Source organism: Theropithecus gelada, chromosome 3, assembly GCF_003255815.1.
Source record: "Theropithecus gelada isolate Dixy chromosome 3, Tgel_1.0, whole genome shotgun sequence".
Taxonomy (NCBI): Eukaryota; Metazoa; Chordata; class Mammalia; order Primates; family Cercopithecidae; genus Theropithecus; species Theropithecus gelada.
This window is the reverse complement of record NC_037670.1, coordinates 97,342,290-97,360,103: the sequence shown is the minus strand read 5'-3', so window position 1 is coordinate 97,360,103 and position 17,814 is coordinate 97,342,290. Positions and strand designations below refer to the sequence as shown.

The 17,814-nt window shown below is 34.3% G+C and overlaps 1 protein-coding gene across 1 annotated transcript in view; it reads right to left on the bottom strand.

Moving 5' to 3' along the window:
* Positions 1-17,814, bottom strand: part of AGMO (alkylglycerol monooxygenase) — a 363,147-nt gene that overhangs the window by 218,514 nt on the left and 126,819 nt on the right. The window contains exons 4-5 of the mRNA XM_025380172.1: positions 15,987-16,090; positions 3,465-3,560 (exon numbers count right to left, since the gene is read on the bottom strand). Coding sequence (XP_025235957.1) covers positions 3,465-3,560; positions 15,987-16,090 — 200 coding nt within the window. The remainder of the gene's footprint in view (positions 1-3,464; positions 3,561-15,986; positions 16,091-17,814) is intronic.

The following is a 17,814-nucleotide window of genomic DNA, read 5'->3' as shown; positions in this document are numbered from 1 at the left end:
TTTTTTTTTTTGAGATGGAGTCTTGCTCTGTCACCCAGGCTGGAGTGTAGTGGCATGATCTCGGCTCACTGCAAGCTCCGCCTCCTGGGTTCATGCCATTCTCCTGCCTCAGTCTCCCGAGTAGCTGGGACTACAGGCACCTGCCACTATGCCCAGCTAATTTTTTTGTACAGGCTCATGCCTGTAATCCCAGCACTTTGGGAGGCCAAGGCAGGTGGATCACAAGGTCAAGAGACCGAGACCATTCTGTCCAACATGGTGAAACCCCATCTCCACTAAAAATACAAAAATTAGCTGGGCATGGTGGTGCGTGCCTGTAGTCTCAACTACTTGGGAGGCTGAGGCAGGAGAATCGCTTGAACCCGGGAGGCAGAGGTTGCAGGGAGCTGAGATGGTGCCACTGCATTACAGCCTGGCAACAGAGTGAGATGCTGTCTCAAAGAAAAAAAAAAACAAAAAATCATTGACTCATTTGATTCAAATCTTCAATATCAAAGAATTAAGTTATTTCTCTGCTACATTTCTCTACTCAAGCATTACATGATAGATACATTAACAATGTGATAATAAATTTTAAAAAAAACAAAGACAATAGTGTTAATAGTATCATTATACGATTGCTACTGTACTGTGAAAACTAAGCTAACACCCAAATAACACCTGATATCTAAAACAATGCTTAAAAATATTCCACAGTTTTAAGTTAAAAACATGTATTAAATAAAAAGGTTTTCTTACTATCTTTAGTGAATTCACAAGTGAGTATAACTGAATATGTGCTGCAGAGGCTTTAGATCCATGAACAATACACAGACAAAAATATAGTCACAAAAATTAAGCAACAGAGTAGAGTTTCAAGCCAAATGTTTCACAACTTTTTTAAAAAAGAAGATGACAATAGACTTTGTTGTTTGTTTTTCTTTTCTTTTCTTTTTTTGGAGGGGTTGGGGAGGGAGTCTTGCTCTGTAACCCAGGCTGGAATGCAGTGGCATGATCTTGGCTCACTGCAAGCTCCGCTTCCCAGGTTCAAGCAATTATTCTGCGCCAACCTCCAAAGTAGCTGGAACTACAGGTGTGCACCATGCCCAACTAATTTTTGTATTTTTAGTAGAGATGAGGTTTCACCATGTTGGCCAGGCTGGTCACAAACTCCTGACCTCTGGTGACCTTCCCACCTCTGCCTCCCAAAGTGTTGGGATTACAGACATGAGCCGCTGTGCCTGGCCTAGACTTTGTTTATTTATCAAAATAACTCAAAAGTAAACAGAAAATTTCCATAAATGATTTAGTGTGTTTTATGGCCTATTTTTTTTTTATCTCACATACAGTCTTTCAAATATGTGATTTTAGGGGTTTTCCTTCCTTTTATTCTAATGTGATTGATTATAAGAGAACTGAATCTTCCTCGCTTTCCAAAAAAATCTGTATCTTCTTAAGATCATATTCCCCTTAGAGTAATAACTGATTTTTGTGGATGTTAGGGGAAGTGAAACAATTGTAAGAATGAAACTCCATTCAGGAATATACAGGGCTCTTTTTCTAATATTGTCATCTCTACAGCTCGCATATCATTTCTGTCAATGGAGATCCAAGTGTGATGCCCGATATTAAACAGTATGCAAGTGGCCTAAAGGGGTTCACACAATTTACAGTACGGGAAAACATAAAGTGAATATTTTTCTAGACTAAAGGCTGTTGTTTTCAGTTTTTATTTTTTACTTACTAATCTGTGTATTAACTTTTAATTGAAAAAAGCAAGACAAGCAAATTGTAAAAATGAATTTAAAAAAAAATACTTAATACTTCTCCCACTCCAATCCTCTATTCCATTTATCTTTCTCTCCAGAAGCAGTCATGATGTCCAACCTCTTGGCTCTCCATCCTGAATTATTCTACTATTTGTAAACAAACTATTCTATGTTGTATATAATAAACAAATGTAACTGCACAGTTGAGAAATATTCCAGAACTGTTTTCACGGTTAATAATAGAATTTAAAATTCCAAGATCCAAACCATGAATTTCAGAAGATGTGTTCTTGCCTCCCAGGCAGCTCAACTGTAGGAACCCACACACAGAAAAGTATTTTGAAAAGCATAAAGTGTAACACAAGGGAGAGGTTCTAAGCATTGCTTTTGAAGTGGAAAGAAGCCCCTTGGAGGTTCTTAGTTAAGAGGAATAAGTCTCACCAGTGGCTTTTCTCCACTCTTGCTTTACTTCATGAAATGGAACTCAAACCCTAGCTCATGGCCCTCTCAGAGGGACACAGGAAGATGTGAAAGTGACTGAGGCACTATTGTTCTGCATCCAAACTAATACCTGACCCAACACATGGCGTGACCTGGAGCAGAGCTGCTATAAAATGTAATTCTCCCTTAACCCCTCTGTGTAAATCATCAGAAAGCTTCCCTCCACTGATTTAAACAAATTTGGTCTTTGACCTCTAGAGTTAGAATTGGCCGCAACATCTCTTTCAGATGGTTGTAGTATTGAGTGTTTGATGTGTGTTAAGTATCATAAAACACAATACTATTTCATGATAGATCTTCAAATAATGCTACATATGTCCAAAGTCATGGTAACAGTCTCTTTATTCCAAGTAAATCGGTAGCATAAAATACTGCAGGTTAATGGAATAATGCACTTTGTTGTATCAAGATTTCACGTACAATGCAGCTGTGATTTGTAGTGTTGCTCAACCAGTTGCAACACCTGTCAACATGCTTCCTCTAGTAACTTCAAAAGGCTTCCAATAAATACCAAATGTTTAAAAGAGTGCTTGTGTATAGGTGAGAATATTTCTAGGTCTGTGATTTTTGGTATTTTAGCAGTAGGATTGGTACAAATGTTCATAAAGCAATCAGCTGCTTAATAACTTAGTTGCAAACATTCAAGTCTGACAATTTGAAATGCCATGGAAGACTCTAAAATTACATTTCTTCAGTTTTTTTTGGGGGGGAGAACTAACAATATACTGAACAATTTTAAATAAAATTTAAACTCTGTAGTTAGAGCAAGTTTTCCAATCAAAAATTATTTTCATAATTTCTATAAAATTTTTAAGGATGTTTCAAAGAGCTCCAACAGAATATAGACATATTTATATATACACACATATATGTGTTTAAATCTCTGAATTGAAATGAATTTCAACCTCTCTTGGTAAATAATGTTTAATAAACTGTCATACAGGAAGATATTGTATTGAATATAGTATTAAAATGTTTTGGTACTTAATAGTTCAAAAACTTGTTTTATTTAATTGAGACCAACTGGCCTCATTGCTTCTTATAAACTTTGCAATATATATTCAGTAAAAAGGAATAAAAATGAACAGATGTTTCTCCTTAAAAAAGGCAGACAAAGATTTTTCTTACACAATAAATCATCTACTAGTGGATTTCCAGGACATTGCTTCAGGCTGTTTAGGTATAAAACTTACAAAGATAAAAAAAAGGTTTTACCTCTGTATGGATCCAAAATTGGTAAAGAAGATTGAACTGAAGATGAACAGCATATACTGAAGGGGGTATGAAGAGGGCCAGGGGAGAGTAGAAAATCTGAAAGATAAAATTTTTAAAAAATTAATTTGCATATATGAATTCTCAATACTTTGTTAATGGTTCAATATTCTGAAATGCATATTTCTTCAGCAAATATATCTCATTGTACATACTGTATTATATTTTATTGTCATTCTTACTTTGCAACATTAATATTCCACATGGTGATAAAGTTACAGACATGTTGGAGCTAAGGCCACTGGACTTTGATTTTGCATTTAATATTGTCTAGTTAAAATATTATATGTTACGTGTTATTTCTTTAATTTTAAAAAGGTTGGATGTGTTTTCTGGAATTAAAGCGTTTTTTATATACACACAAATACTCTATGTTAAACAACGTAGGAATGGATGACTTTATTCCTTTGACAGCTCCCAAATTCAGTATTATTACCTGGCATTTTCAATAATAATGTGAAATTATAATAAAAGAAAGTAATTTCATATAAAAAGAGGACAGCATATACTTTTCCTTTTAATTTTGGTTTTATATGGTTGATTGATGGCATCATATCTCTTAATTTTTTCAAAGTTATTAGGAAGGAGGTATGATATGTTTCCATGTTGAAAACAAATTTAAAAGGTCCATATTACCTAATAAACAGAAATGCCTCTGCCTTGGAAAAACAACTTACAATTAAATCACAGAACTGATTAGAATTAACTAATGAACATGATCTACTTGTTCTGCTAATGACTTTGATCCCCAAGAGTGGTTTTTTGTTGGAAGGAAACATTTTATTAAATGCGAGACTAAATAACCAAATAAGAGTAAAATGAATCCGACTTTCACTTTACATTTCTGATTTTATAGAGTTTATATTTCTGAAAGACTGGATGTTTTAAAAGCATTTCTTCTGAGCATTATAACTTTATTTTAAAATTATTTTACAACTTTTGTTCTCAATTATGCAAAATGTAATTTCAAGGATGTTTAGCAATGATGATGCATTTAAAACTCGTCTAGTTCTTGTTTTCAAATCTGTCATAAAAAATTTCAACTGTCATCATAAGTATAATTTTTTAAATATAAATGGGTTATTAAGCAATGGAATAGATTAGTGAGCAAAAGAATACTGGGCTCTTATTCAATAGATCAATTTTTAGTCCATGGTTCCACTTTAGTCCATAGTCCACTAGAGACTTAGTCAAATTTTAGGCCATGGTTCCACTTAGTGATATTTACTAAGTTCTTAAGCTTCTCTAGGCTTCAGGTTCCTGAAATTAGTGGTGGAGGGGAAAACCATTTAAAATATAGTCATCCTTTCTGTTCCAAAACATCTGTGCTACTATAATTTGATTGTTTCATAATGTATTAAAACAATTATCCCCCAAGAGGTTAATAGCAAAGTACTTGCAAAACATATATGGCCTCTGATATAAGTTCTCTAAGTTGAGGGGTATTTTGGAATCTCCTCTTTGAGAGGTGAGAAAAATTATAAAACAACTTATTTTGGATGGTTAATAAGTAGTTCTGTTTGGAAAGACTATGCATAGCAGATGAATATTTATAGTTCATTATCATTTCCCAAAGTGTGGAGAAGTAGTCCCTTGAAATAATACCAGCTATTATGGAAAATGTGGTTATATGATCAGAGAAGTCGTGAAGGGGTAAATTAAACAAGCAAAGTTTCTTTAACACAGGTCTTTTAAGAGCTTTTACCATGCTAATGTGAATCACAAGTCTATTAGCACACAGACTACTTTCTTGATGAGTTTTCCATAGGATTAGATTTTCTGAACTCATTTTATGAAACAGTGTGCTAAATCTTACATATTGGTAATATAATGAGGAACTGACCAATGGAAAAATAAGCTCACTATGAATTCCAAAATATCATATTTCTAACAAAAAATATAGGTGAGGAAATAATTCACATGAATCACATGAGTGATAATTTCTTATGATTAATACAGTTCTAGAAAAAGGGTCTAATGACACAATCAAGGTTCTAATTTTTACAATGGAAAGCACTTAGTAAATGTTGTCCAGGTAAGAGAATTCTCACTTTTCTTCTCTACCTCCAAACTTTGCATTTCCAAATCCTACATAGCTTATAAAACCAATTTAAAGGCCACTTCCATTATAAATCTTTATATGGTACTAACTCGACCGAAGAAACTTCTTCCTCAAACTCAGAGTAACTTGGTAGCTGGATTAGGGACATTATACCGTTTACCAAATACATCCATATCTACCATGCATTCAAACCTATGTCATTCAGACTCTTAGTTTCTTTAGCTTTAAATTACACTGTCTACCCTAGGTTACTTTATTGTCTTGTAGAAGTCATATATAATAGGGCTATAATGGAGAGAAACAACCCAGACCTATATGTTTGAGGAAAGAATGAGTACAAGCCTGAAGGCGATCTAAGGCTAACAGACAGAAGATGAGTGGATTTTATTCTCTTACTAAGTGAACGTGGCAAGCAGGGGTTGTGTGAGACAGTATTATGAAGCAAGAAACAACATGGTATTTAGGGGGAGCTACACATGTTTGATATCGTAGAAGGTGTTGGAGAGTAGTGTGGCTAGAAATCAGGTTAGACCATGGGGTTTCTGGACAGACCTCAGGGAATCCACGAATCTCCTGATGCTGCCATAACAACGTGTGAGCCTGTGTGCATGGGAGAGTGTGCATTTTTCTAAAGAAACAATTTATAGCCTTCATGAGCGAGTCTTCAGTATGTCTGTGCCTCGCAGCCAACACAAAAAAATAATTTAGACAGTGGCTAAACCAGAGAAGGGAACCATTTCAAGAAGATTGGGCATAAGGAAACAATTCACATCTTTTTAAGCATGTAAGAAATAGAAAATATAAAATATGTTTGGAACCTATTTCAATAGCCCAGAGAAAAATGATGCATATTTAATCACAGCAGTAGCCAAGGGGATGGAGCAGTAAAGTACATGCAACAGATTTAAGGATTTGGTGGCTATTCAAACATAGGAGTTGAGAGGCATGTAGCAGTGTCAGAAGACACTCAGATTTCTGGTTTGTCTATTGGCGATATTGTTCACCAAGAAGGTGAACAGGAAGAATAGGTGGTAAAGTTCAACTTGAGGAACGTCGTGTTGGGGTCTATGAGGTGTGTGTCCAGGAAGCTATTGAGTAAGATTTTGGAAACATCTGTCTGGAATTACATCTCAGGGAATCAGCAAGTGTCTTGTTTGAACTTGTTGATATGGGTGTCATGCAAATATCAATTTTATTTGGCTTATAGGTGTGTCCACAGTGGGAAGCTAGCCGAAGATGCAACTCTATGAGCAGTCAGAAAGAGTGGCCGTAAATGAGGCTGAAACAGGACAGTCTCAGAGGTGGGAAAGATCTAGTAGCTAGCATTATCAGATACGATGAGAAATTTTTAAGAGAGAGAGAAGACTCCCAGTTAGTGTCCAAGTGAGACAGGAACTGAAAAAAAAGAAGTGACATGGAATTTGCAAGTATGAATCAGCAGAACAGTAGGCCTAGAATGCAGACCTAAAATTCACAAACCCAAGTTAGTAAGTTTAAGAATCAGCCAGAGGAGGTAACAAAATGAAAACAGGGATGACTTCTGTGTTTCTCTGATGACAAAAAAGGAGACAGCTGAATGTATTCCTGCAATAAAACAATGGATGAGGGAGGAGATATTACCCGTGTATTTATTTTTTTAATGTGAGAGATCTTACTATATTTATGGCTTATTCAGAAGGAGGCAGTTGAAACGAAGAGAGAAAATGCCAAGACTATCTGATAGGACAAAGTCCAAGAGAAAAAAATATAAGGTAAGAGCAATGTCACCAACCTAAGGATTAGACCAGCTGAAGAGAGGTGAGCATTTTCTATAAAACTAGAGGTAAGAATGCATGTTCATCACTTGTGAGTTCATGAATTTTAATCGAATATGTATGAACAGGGAAGACTAGATAAGGAAAACTGAAAAAAAGAAAAAAACTCACATTTCTCTTTGAAGTTTTAAATATGTTCAAGAGGCAGGAGTGGGGAAGTGATCTTGAAGAGACCATGAAATTCTGAAGAGTTTCCCCAAGGTAGAGAGGAGAAAATAGAGCAGTCTCCTGTTCATGACTTGGTACACAGTGTTTAGGAATCAGTTGGATCTGAATCCATACATGGAGGGGCACCAAACTGCTGACCTGGTGCAAGAGGAAGCCCGTAGCACTCAGCAATCTGGATGTGGGAGTGAAGAGGGTAGATGACTGGATTTACTCATGGCCTGAAGATTTCAAGGCACAGGATTTCAGCAGAGGATGCAGACTGTGCTTCGCAGAGTCATGGAAATTAGGCATCTTAATTTGGACAAGGTAAGAAGTAAAGTGAGGAGGCAATGACAAACAGAAAATGTAGGAGGTGAGAGAGTAAAGTACTCCAGACTGTGCTTCACAAAGTCATGGAAATTAGGCATCTTAATTCGGACAAGGTAAGAAGTAAAGTGAGGAGACAATGACAAATAGAAAATGTAGGAGGTGAGAGAGTAAAGTACTCCATGAGTAAGCTGCTAAGCAAGTGGCTAAATGGTAAACATAAAATTACTTTTAAATAAATGAAAAACAAAAAAACTTTTGAACTCTAGAATTCATGTCTGCTTTATTTTAATAGTTCAGAAACGTTTCATTAACATTACTAATGTATCTATTTCTAGGATTTTTATTTATTTTTATAATATTAATTTAGAGAAAAAGCAACTAAAAAATGTTCATCAGAATTGAGAAACTAATGATTGAAGAATCAAATAGCATGTGCCACGTTCCTTAAGTCTATGATTGGTAATGATACAGATCAAAATTACCTGATTATAGATAGAGAGTATTGATCTCTGTCCTTAAGACATATCTACTTAGATTTTATGTTTGAAATAAGAGTTTGTGTTTCTATTTAGAAAGTCATTAAGTAACCTATGTCTATCTTTCTGGTCCCATTTCTATGCACTTAACCATTTCCTTTTGACCCCATTCCACCATTTTATACATCCTATGTTCTAGCCATACTCATACTGTTATGAGTTGAATTGATTTTCACTAACATGATATGTGAGACTCTGGCACCCAGTACCTCAGAATGTGTCTTTATTTGGAAATAGCATCTTTACAGAGGTAATCAAGTTAAAATTAGATGGGCCCTAATCCAGGAGGACTGGTCTTTGTATATAAAGGAGAAATTTAGACACAGAGACAGACATGCACACAGTGAGAATGGCACATGAAGACAAAGGCAGAGATCTCAATGACGCATCTTCAAGCAAAGGAATGCCAAAGCTGCAAACCACCAGAATCTAGGTGGGAGGCATGGAACCGAGTCTCCCTCACAGCCCTCAAAAGGAGCTAACCCTGCTGCCATCTTGATGTCAGGCTTCCAGGTTTTGGGACTGTAAGATAATAAATTTCTGTTGTTCTAAGCCACCTAGCTTTGGGTACTTTGTTACAGCAGCCCCAGGAAATTAATACACACACTACACATTTTTCTTGTTATTCCTAAAATTTATTATATTTTTCTATAATTTTGTGTTTTTACAGATGTTGTCCTTCTACATAATATTCTACCTACAACTTCCTCCATTGCAAAATTTTATTCATTACAGATTTGCTTCAAGCTTTATTTCTTCTATGAAGCTTTCCTTGACCCATAGCAGTTCTCAGTGCAAACACTTCTCTCTAAAACCTTCAAAATTTGTGGCAATGACTGTCCACTTACATGACTCCCTCCAAGCAAAACCATCACCTTGAGAACAAAAGCTCACTTCTTACTTATCGTTATATCCCCAATCTCTGCCACCATGATTGGCCTTGCTAGTCAAAAGTATATATGGAAAAAAAGGAGTGATGCACTATCAAAATAAGAACAATGACAAATAAAGGAGTTTACATTTTTAGCCACTTGTATATTTTAAATATGTAGCAACTTTAGAGGAAACTCAATCTGCTTCCTCTTGTTTATCATTCATTAGGAGGACTGCAAATGACTATCAAACCTCTGAAAAGAAAAACACTGAAAATCAGAGAATAATTTTAATTTTTACCAAATTTCAAAATGACTTTGAATATTTCTGTAAGCTACAGAATAATTAATTCTATTTTCCTGATGCATGCTAGCATTAGTCTTTGATACTAGCAATGATTCTAACTATCCAAGAGTCTCATTTCTTTAATGGACATAAACTTTGTCTTATTAGTCATTTTTAAATGCTGGATGAGGGTGAAGAAGGAATGCCTTGGAGTTCCGAGGCAAAGTTCTGAGAGAAGTTTTGTTTCTTTACTTCGTGGGGGCTTAATGCATGCTTTTCTTCTGTGACAAAGAGTTACGAGAATTTATCCCCAGTGCATTCAAATGCATTACATCAAAGTTGTTAGTTTCTTATATCTTTATTTGTTCACATTTGTCTTCATATAACTCCAACTCCCACATATTGAAAAACAGTCTTTGCTTATGTAGTTTGGCAGGGAGTACAATGTAATAAAAAGATCTGAGATTTCACTAAGTTTTTTCTGCAGTCTTATATGTAATATAAAAATAATATCACACATAAGAATCATACTTGATATATTTCAGAGAATTTCCACACTCATAAAGTCATCTTCAAAATAACCACATGAGGAAGCAGAGTAAATATTAAGAGGTCTATTTCATATGCAAAATCGCTGAGACTCAAACATTAATTTGTTGGTTCAAATTAGCAAAGTGAGTAAACAGCTAAACTAGCGTGGCACTCAGTTTTCTTTATTTCTAGTTAATTGCTATTTACTGTTTCCTAAATATAATGAATATATTTTAAATTATGCTCAAATATAATAAGATCATCATTGATTTATATGTTCTCTATATGAAAATGTAATAATGGTTTTATGAGATTTTCATAATTTGATGTCATAATTATATATATATATATATATTTTTTTTTTTTTGAGAAAGAGGGTCTTGCTCTGTCACCCAGGCTGGAGTGCAGTGGAGCCACCACAAATAACTATAGCCTCGACCTCCGGGAACCAAGTGATCCTCACATCTCACTCAGCCTCCTGAGTAGTTGGGACTACAGGTGTGCACCACCACACCTGACTAATTTATTTTATTTTTTTGTAGACACAGCATCTTGTGATATTGCCTGGGCTGGTCTTGAACTACCGGGCTCAAACAATCTGCCTGCCTCAGCCTCCCAAAGTACTGGGATTACAGGCGAGAGCCATCACACCCAGCCCAATTGTATTTATTTTTTCTCATGGTGGGTAAAATTTACCTTTTTTAAGGTTGCTAATATGTTATAAACATATTGTGCTAAATCTTATAAAATTAATTTCAATATCAACCTAGAGAACATAGCAATTTTAAAGGTGGAAAGACATGACAGGACTAAAAAGTTCACTCACTCTAGTAATTTAAATTAAGTGCATTTGTCATTAATTTATTATGCTTTTGAGAGAAATATTAAATTCTTAGAAGGCAGATAGCTCACTATTTTCTGTTCAATACTGACTTTATAGATAAAACAAATATGTTCAAATACATTTTATTGCAAAAGGTAAATAAACTATATATCCTATACTGTAATTTTTGGAGTGTCTATTAAATAAAACTATTTAAATGAATGACAAATTTAAATTATTTAACACATTGTACTCTTTATTAGTTTCACATTGGCCTGACCCTAGTTAATTTAGCAAAAATATTTCCATTGCCAAATTTATTTTGACAACCATAATAGTTTTTATTTCATTCATTTACATAATATACATTTATTAGCCATTAATTCTTTAGTAGACACTGATATATACTAGGTATACAGCAGTGAAAAGTAGACTAATTTCTTTTAAAGTTTATAGGCCACCATAAATACAATAATGAAAAGTGTTACGTACTACAATAGATAAATGCAAGAGTTTTATGGAACCAAACAAACAAAATCCAAAATCTTCCCCAGGTGCAGTGGCTCATGCTTGTAATCCCACCAGTTTGGGAGGTTGAGGCAGGTGGATCACTTGAGGCCAGGAGTTGAAGTCCAGCCTGGGCAACATGGCAAAATGCCATCTTTACAAAATACAAAAAAATTAGCTGGATATGGTGGTGCCCACCTGTAATCCTAGCTACTCGGGAGGCAGAGACAAAAGAATCGCTTGAACCCAGGAGACGGAGGTTGCGGTGAGCTGAGACACACACTGCATTCCAGCTTGGGCTGGAAAATCTTTTTTGGAAGGATAGAACAATCAGAGGTAAAGGAAAAATAATTCTCCAGGCAGAGGTAATGTCTTGTGCAAAGAAATACCAATGCATTATGGCACGGTAGATTGAGAGAAGTGAAAATCGTTAAATTGGAGATGGGATGACAATGGAGTGTGTGGAAGATGAAACTGGAGAGACGGAACCAAGTTTTGACTAGCTCTGCATGTGATAAGGAGTCTATTATATTCCTTTCTCTAAACTATAGGCAGATTTAGCTTCATTTGAGTGGTGGTCTGAAAAGGAAACAGTGGGTCATGGGTTGAGAGATGAAGAACGAAAAAATGAAGAGTTTCTTTAGGATAATATCCAATTAAAAGTAATATTGGCTGATACACCTATTGCTCTTTAAAATACTCTAGGATTCCCAGGAAACAGTGTCTATTGTTGATGGCTCATTCTAATATTTTTCTATAGTAGATACATAATGTATAGTGGCTCTGAGTATAAACATGTACACATGTACATGTAGCTGTGTTTTTAATAAACTTTATTTTATAGTAGTTTAGTATTTTCAGAAGTGCTGCAATAAAAACAACTCTCCTAAAAGTGTCATCCTATATCCTTCACTTGGTTTCCCCTATTGCTAACACATCGTTATGCTGCATTTGCCACAACTAAGAAACCCACAGGTACGTTAGTATTAACTGAATTCCACAATTTATTTAGATTTTACTAGTTGGGATTTTGTATATTTAATCTCTAATGTTCTTTTTCTGTTTTAGAGTTCCATCCAGATGCAGTATTTTTTCATGCGCTTCAGTGGCTTTGCTTTGAATATAAAATTTCAGTATTCAAGTACTTTATGTATAATGTCAGCTAAAATGAAGTTATAATCCTGACACTGTTATATTTTATATGACATCCATGAATTTAAACACATTTTATTATTATTATTTTATTATTAGCAAATTGGATATAGAGTATTATTCTTAAGGCATTACAGTAAGATGTACAATCAAAGATTGAAGTGGCATGCAAAAGCATATATTGCAGTGTATATGCAGTAAAGAAGTCTCACTTAAAATGACACTCTATCAATAGCCCTCCCTTTTGGTGAGTAATATTAAGCTTAAAATTGGCTTAAAATGCAAATAATATGGTTAGAAATTCTAGAAAGTTGAATTCTTATGTGTAACATCTTCAAAAGTTCTGCTGCTTTAATTTTCTTAGTAATATGGAAGAAATATACTTAATTTCATATTTCAATGTGAAATGAGCTTAATTTCACATTTCATTTCACAAATCAATTTTCTTTTCAAAGATGTGGCCCATTTATTATTTGTTCTAAAATACATTGTTACCTTGGTACCTGCCAAATTATAGGCCTTATGTAACAATGTTGGTGAGGAAAATCTTAACAAATGACTCAACAAAACGAGGAGACCTGAAGTGTGCTTTATAATTTTGATGTCTAGAAAGTCCTCTTTCAAGCCTTTAACCATCACAGGCCCTTAAAACATCTCTCTTATCTTCCAAGGGACCTAGAAATGCTAGGTTAGAATCCAGGCTGACTTGCAATCCCTAGATCTCATTTCCCACCATGCACGTTCCCGCATTCCCCCTCCAAAAATATTTAGCAGCTTGTCATGCATTCTCAATGTTCATTTCCTTATTCAGCACATTCCGTAACAACATGGCATGAGTTTGTAAAGGCAAATTATTCTGGCAATAAAACAAGTGTGAGCCTCATTTTACATAGATTTTTGCTGCTTTGTTACTTTGTATGTATTGACTTAATAAAGAAAAGTACACAGAAGAAGTCAAGATAGAGATTACAATAAACTGGACTCAAGCTCCAACCTGGCATTGTTCGATACCGATGTCGTGGGCTCCTTTTAGATTCATATTTATAGTTTTGAAAATAGACGACTTAAATATATCATCTCCAAGATTTCTTCTAGTTCTGAAGTCAATGATGCTCTGATAATTTTTCCCTTTGATAATTCCTCAGGTAATTAATGAACTGCATTGATTTCCCCAGAGCAACTTCAAATGCAGCTACTTCCTTTATTGGAGGCTTTCTCTCTGAAAATGCAACTACTGAAGATTTCAGTTGTCTTTAATAAAAGAGAAATATGTAAGTCAGAAGAGAGTAAAGATTTTGGAGACTGTAATTTTCATTAGCCATATATCCAGCCTATATTTTTGGCCTTTTGAAAAGCTGTATTAATGCAGCAATATTTTAAGAAGGAGGAATGAACAGTACCCCTTTCCTCCATCACAGGCTCTGTTTTTCCCTTCATTAACTGCCCTGAAGCCTTAGTCCAATCTTGAACTATGCAGCTGTAAAACAGGCAGTGATTTTGTTTGTATTTAATCATCCAGAGTTCCAGCACAAGCTATAGGTTATGAATATATACATATTTCCTTTCCATGTATATTGCTTAGAAGTGTTTCTTGAATTGAATAGTGCCTTCCCTACCCAAATTCACATGTTGAAATCTGAGTCCTGAAACTCTCTAAATGTGACCTTATTTCGAAACAGGGTTGTTGTAGAAGTAATTAGTTAAGATGTGGTCATGCTGGAGTATGGTGATTCCCTAAACCAATATGCCTGGTATCCTCCTAAAAAGGAACTTTGGACAAAGAAACAGGAAGAATGCCATGTGAAAATAAGAATTATGTTGTCACAAGCCCAGAAAGAACCAGAACCTAAGAGAGAGAACCAGAAAAGATCTTTTCCTCATGCCTTTAGAGGAGCATTGCTCTGGCAATACCTTGATTTTGACTTGACTTGTAGCCTCCAGAACTGTGAGATAATAAATTTCTGTTTTTCTAAGCTACCCAGTTAGTAATATCTTCTTATTGCAGCTCTGGAAAAATAATACAAGCATTATCACAGGTCTATAGTATGGGAGTTTGGGGTTGAATTTCTGTTAAGATCCATTCCAGGAAATGTATTAGTGCCATCCCTGGCTTATAGATTTGTTTTTCCTATGCTGCTGTTTGGGTTAGCACACATATCAGTGTATTTTTCTATGACGTATAATACATCTGGTTTCAAGTACTTGGCTTTATCATTTACTAGCTGTGTAATTAACCTCACTGATCTTCAGTTCCCTGAGAATGATAATACTTGATCTAGAGAACCATAGGCTATTTATGAGGATTAGGAGAGATAACAGAAGTGAAAAACAATATGGAGGCATGTAGAAGAGCATTAGAGTGCAGAGATTAAGATCAAGGGCCCTGGAACCAGGCTGCAGGAGTTCAAGTTCTACTTTTTCCTTTATTAGTTGTGTGACTGAACTATAGACTCAGCTCTACTATTTTAAAATAAGAGCTATAATAATTCCTGTGCATGAAGGCTGTTGTGAAGATGAAATAAGTCAATATATAAAGAGATTTTAGAAGAGCGGCACATAGAACATACTCATTAAATGGTATCTAACAAAACTACCTTGCAAAGTATTTTGAACCATGCAAATGTTTGATCATTATAATTTATAGTTAAGAAATAGCTTATTGACTTTACACACCAATATTAAGTATGCATGATTACTGATTTTACACATCAGTTACTCTGACTTTCTAGCTCACTGTTCAACATACATTTCAGTATCATGTATTTTCATAACCAAGAAGAGCTAAGCAAGGATGATGACAAAAAAAGGGTTGTTATCAAGTAGATCAGGTTTTCCCCATGAGTCAAAAGAACTCCACAAGTAGAGGCTATTTCTGGTATTCATTAATCTTGTCATTTCCTTGTGTGAGAATATTTTAGAGCCAAACATTTTTGGATCATGTTATTCATCTAATATGATAACAAAAAGCAAAGCATTCAAGTAGATTTTAGAGAATTAGTTTAAAAAAAAAAACTTTTAAAAATTTTTACTGAAAACCTTGTTTACATATATTTGAATGGAGATACCTTATCTATACATCACCCTCCTGGGTTACAGTAAATTAAAAAATAGTCATTCTGCTTTCTCACATTGCCATATACTTTAAGTTGAGTTTCTGGGTCAAATAAAATACTTCTATTGATAAACAGCATTTGCTTCATGTGTGTCTGGCCTCACAGAAGGAAAAGAAAGATTTTAGCATCTGGCCTTACAGAGAAGAAAGAAGCATTTTAGTAAAACACCTTCTATTAGTGTGTGTGTGTGTGTGTGTGTGTGTTTTTATTTTTTTTATTTTTAGGAAATAGAAATAGCTGAGATTTAAAAACAAATTAGAGTACCATGTTTATTCCATTTCATACAACTTACCCAGGAAGTATATAACTGGAGGACAGACTGTCTCAGTGCTGTGGATAAGTTATAGTCTTCAGAACTATGATGTGTTTGGTGTCCGGCCCACATAATATTAACTTCTGCAAAACACATAATTTGAAATGAGCCATGAGAATAAGAACAAAGCAACTTCCATTTTCAGTTATGCATGCTGCTCTGTTGAGTGAGGAATAAAAATCTGGAACATCTCTGTAAAAGCTGGCCAATATAATTATAATTAAAATATGCTGCCTGAAATAATTTTTGGAACCAGAGACTGTATGCACTGTAAATAAATAAAATTGAAAGCATAGCCAATAAATATGTATAGTTTATATGTTATAATTAAATGCCTCCAACAAGCAGATATTAATTCCAAAATTTACACTTTGCTAACATATTATAATATGACAGATTATAAAAGCTAGCTGGTAATGTTGTGACAATACACTCAATGTATAGTGATGATTTTTCAGCATGTGATAACATGTTTCTAACTAAAGAAAAATGATCTGATGGGAGAAATTGGTATGGAAATTTTGGAATAAAATATTAATGAAATTGTTTCCTCATGGCTTTCTGAGAAGTCTCAAAATCTGTTGGAATAAGAAGCAAAGCATAGCATAGTAGTATTTTGCACTAAGGTCTCAGATATTCTTTTATTTACAAAAATATATTAGCTAACAGTTACCTATGGTTTTCCCATACCTTACCAAAATACTAAATCCTTTCTAAATTTTCCCACATAGTTTTATTTGTGTTCATAAAAAAGAAAATGATTGTTGTTTATTTTCATCAAGCACTGTACAGATTGCTTTCATACTGTCTTGGAATTCATACAGACTCCAAAGAAGTGTGGCCTTTTAAAAAAATTTTTACAACCAATATGACACTGTGTTGATCCCCTAAGTAGCTGACACAGAATAGTACAAGTCATTTTTTTATTCTGCCCATATTTCTAAATTGTATTGCCATTTTTCATTTCCTAACAAAATCAGAGATCAAAATGTCACATTATACTCTATTCAGTTTTAAAAAATATGTTCTTAGCTAAAGTAACTTACGTTTAGTCTTTTGCTACAAATCCACGAAATGGAATTAGCTATGTGACCTGATCATCATATCCTTGCCAGTATAGATTAGAAATTAAATCTTTGAGGCTTGGATGTATAGGAACTAACCAGTGGACCTAGAACTGGAAATATCAAGTTAATTGTCTTTGCATTTGCCGTATACTGACAGTTAAAATGCATAGTACATAGCAGAATAATTTTAGAATTTTTTATGAAAATTATAATCATATATATATATATATATTCAATCTGGGTAAATTTTGTCCATTTCTTTCAAAATGAAAGTTCTCTGAACAGTCTGTGTAGAGAATTACCAAACAAAATTGTTAAACAAAAAGTCTTGGTAAACAAATGATAGCTCATAGATATAAGAAGGACTTAATTCTGTATAATAAGGAATATTATAAATAGAATTATAGTTAATCTTATTATGAACAGATAACAAATGCCATTTTTATTAAAGTCATATATTTTTCAGTGGAACATGTATTGTCATCAACCATCAGCAGACATGTAACTTAGATCCCAATTGGTTGGGATCATTTGTAGGATTATTTTAATCATTTGTAGGAATGACATTGTATTTCTCTGCCAGCAATTAAGGAAATTGTTCTTACACAAAAGAGAACTACTTCACCATAATGACTTCTAAAAATATCCAGTCATAATCCTTGAAATAACATAGAACTAAATTATCTGGTTTATTGATAAGCCTAATGGCTGTACCTAAGAAATATACAAAGACCCTTGTG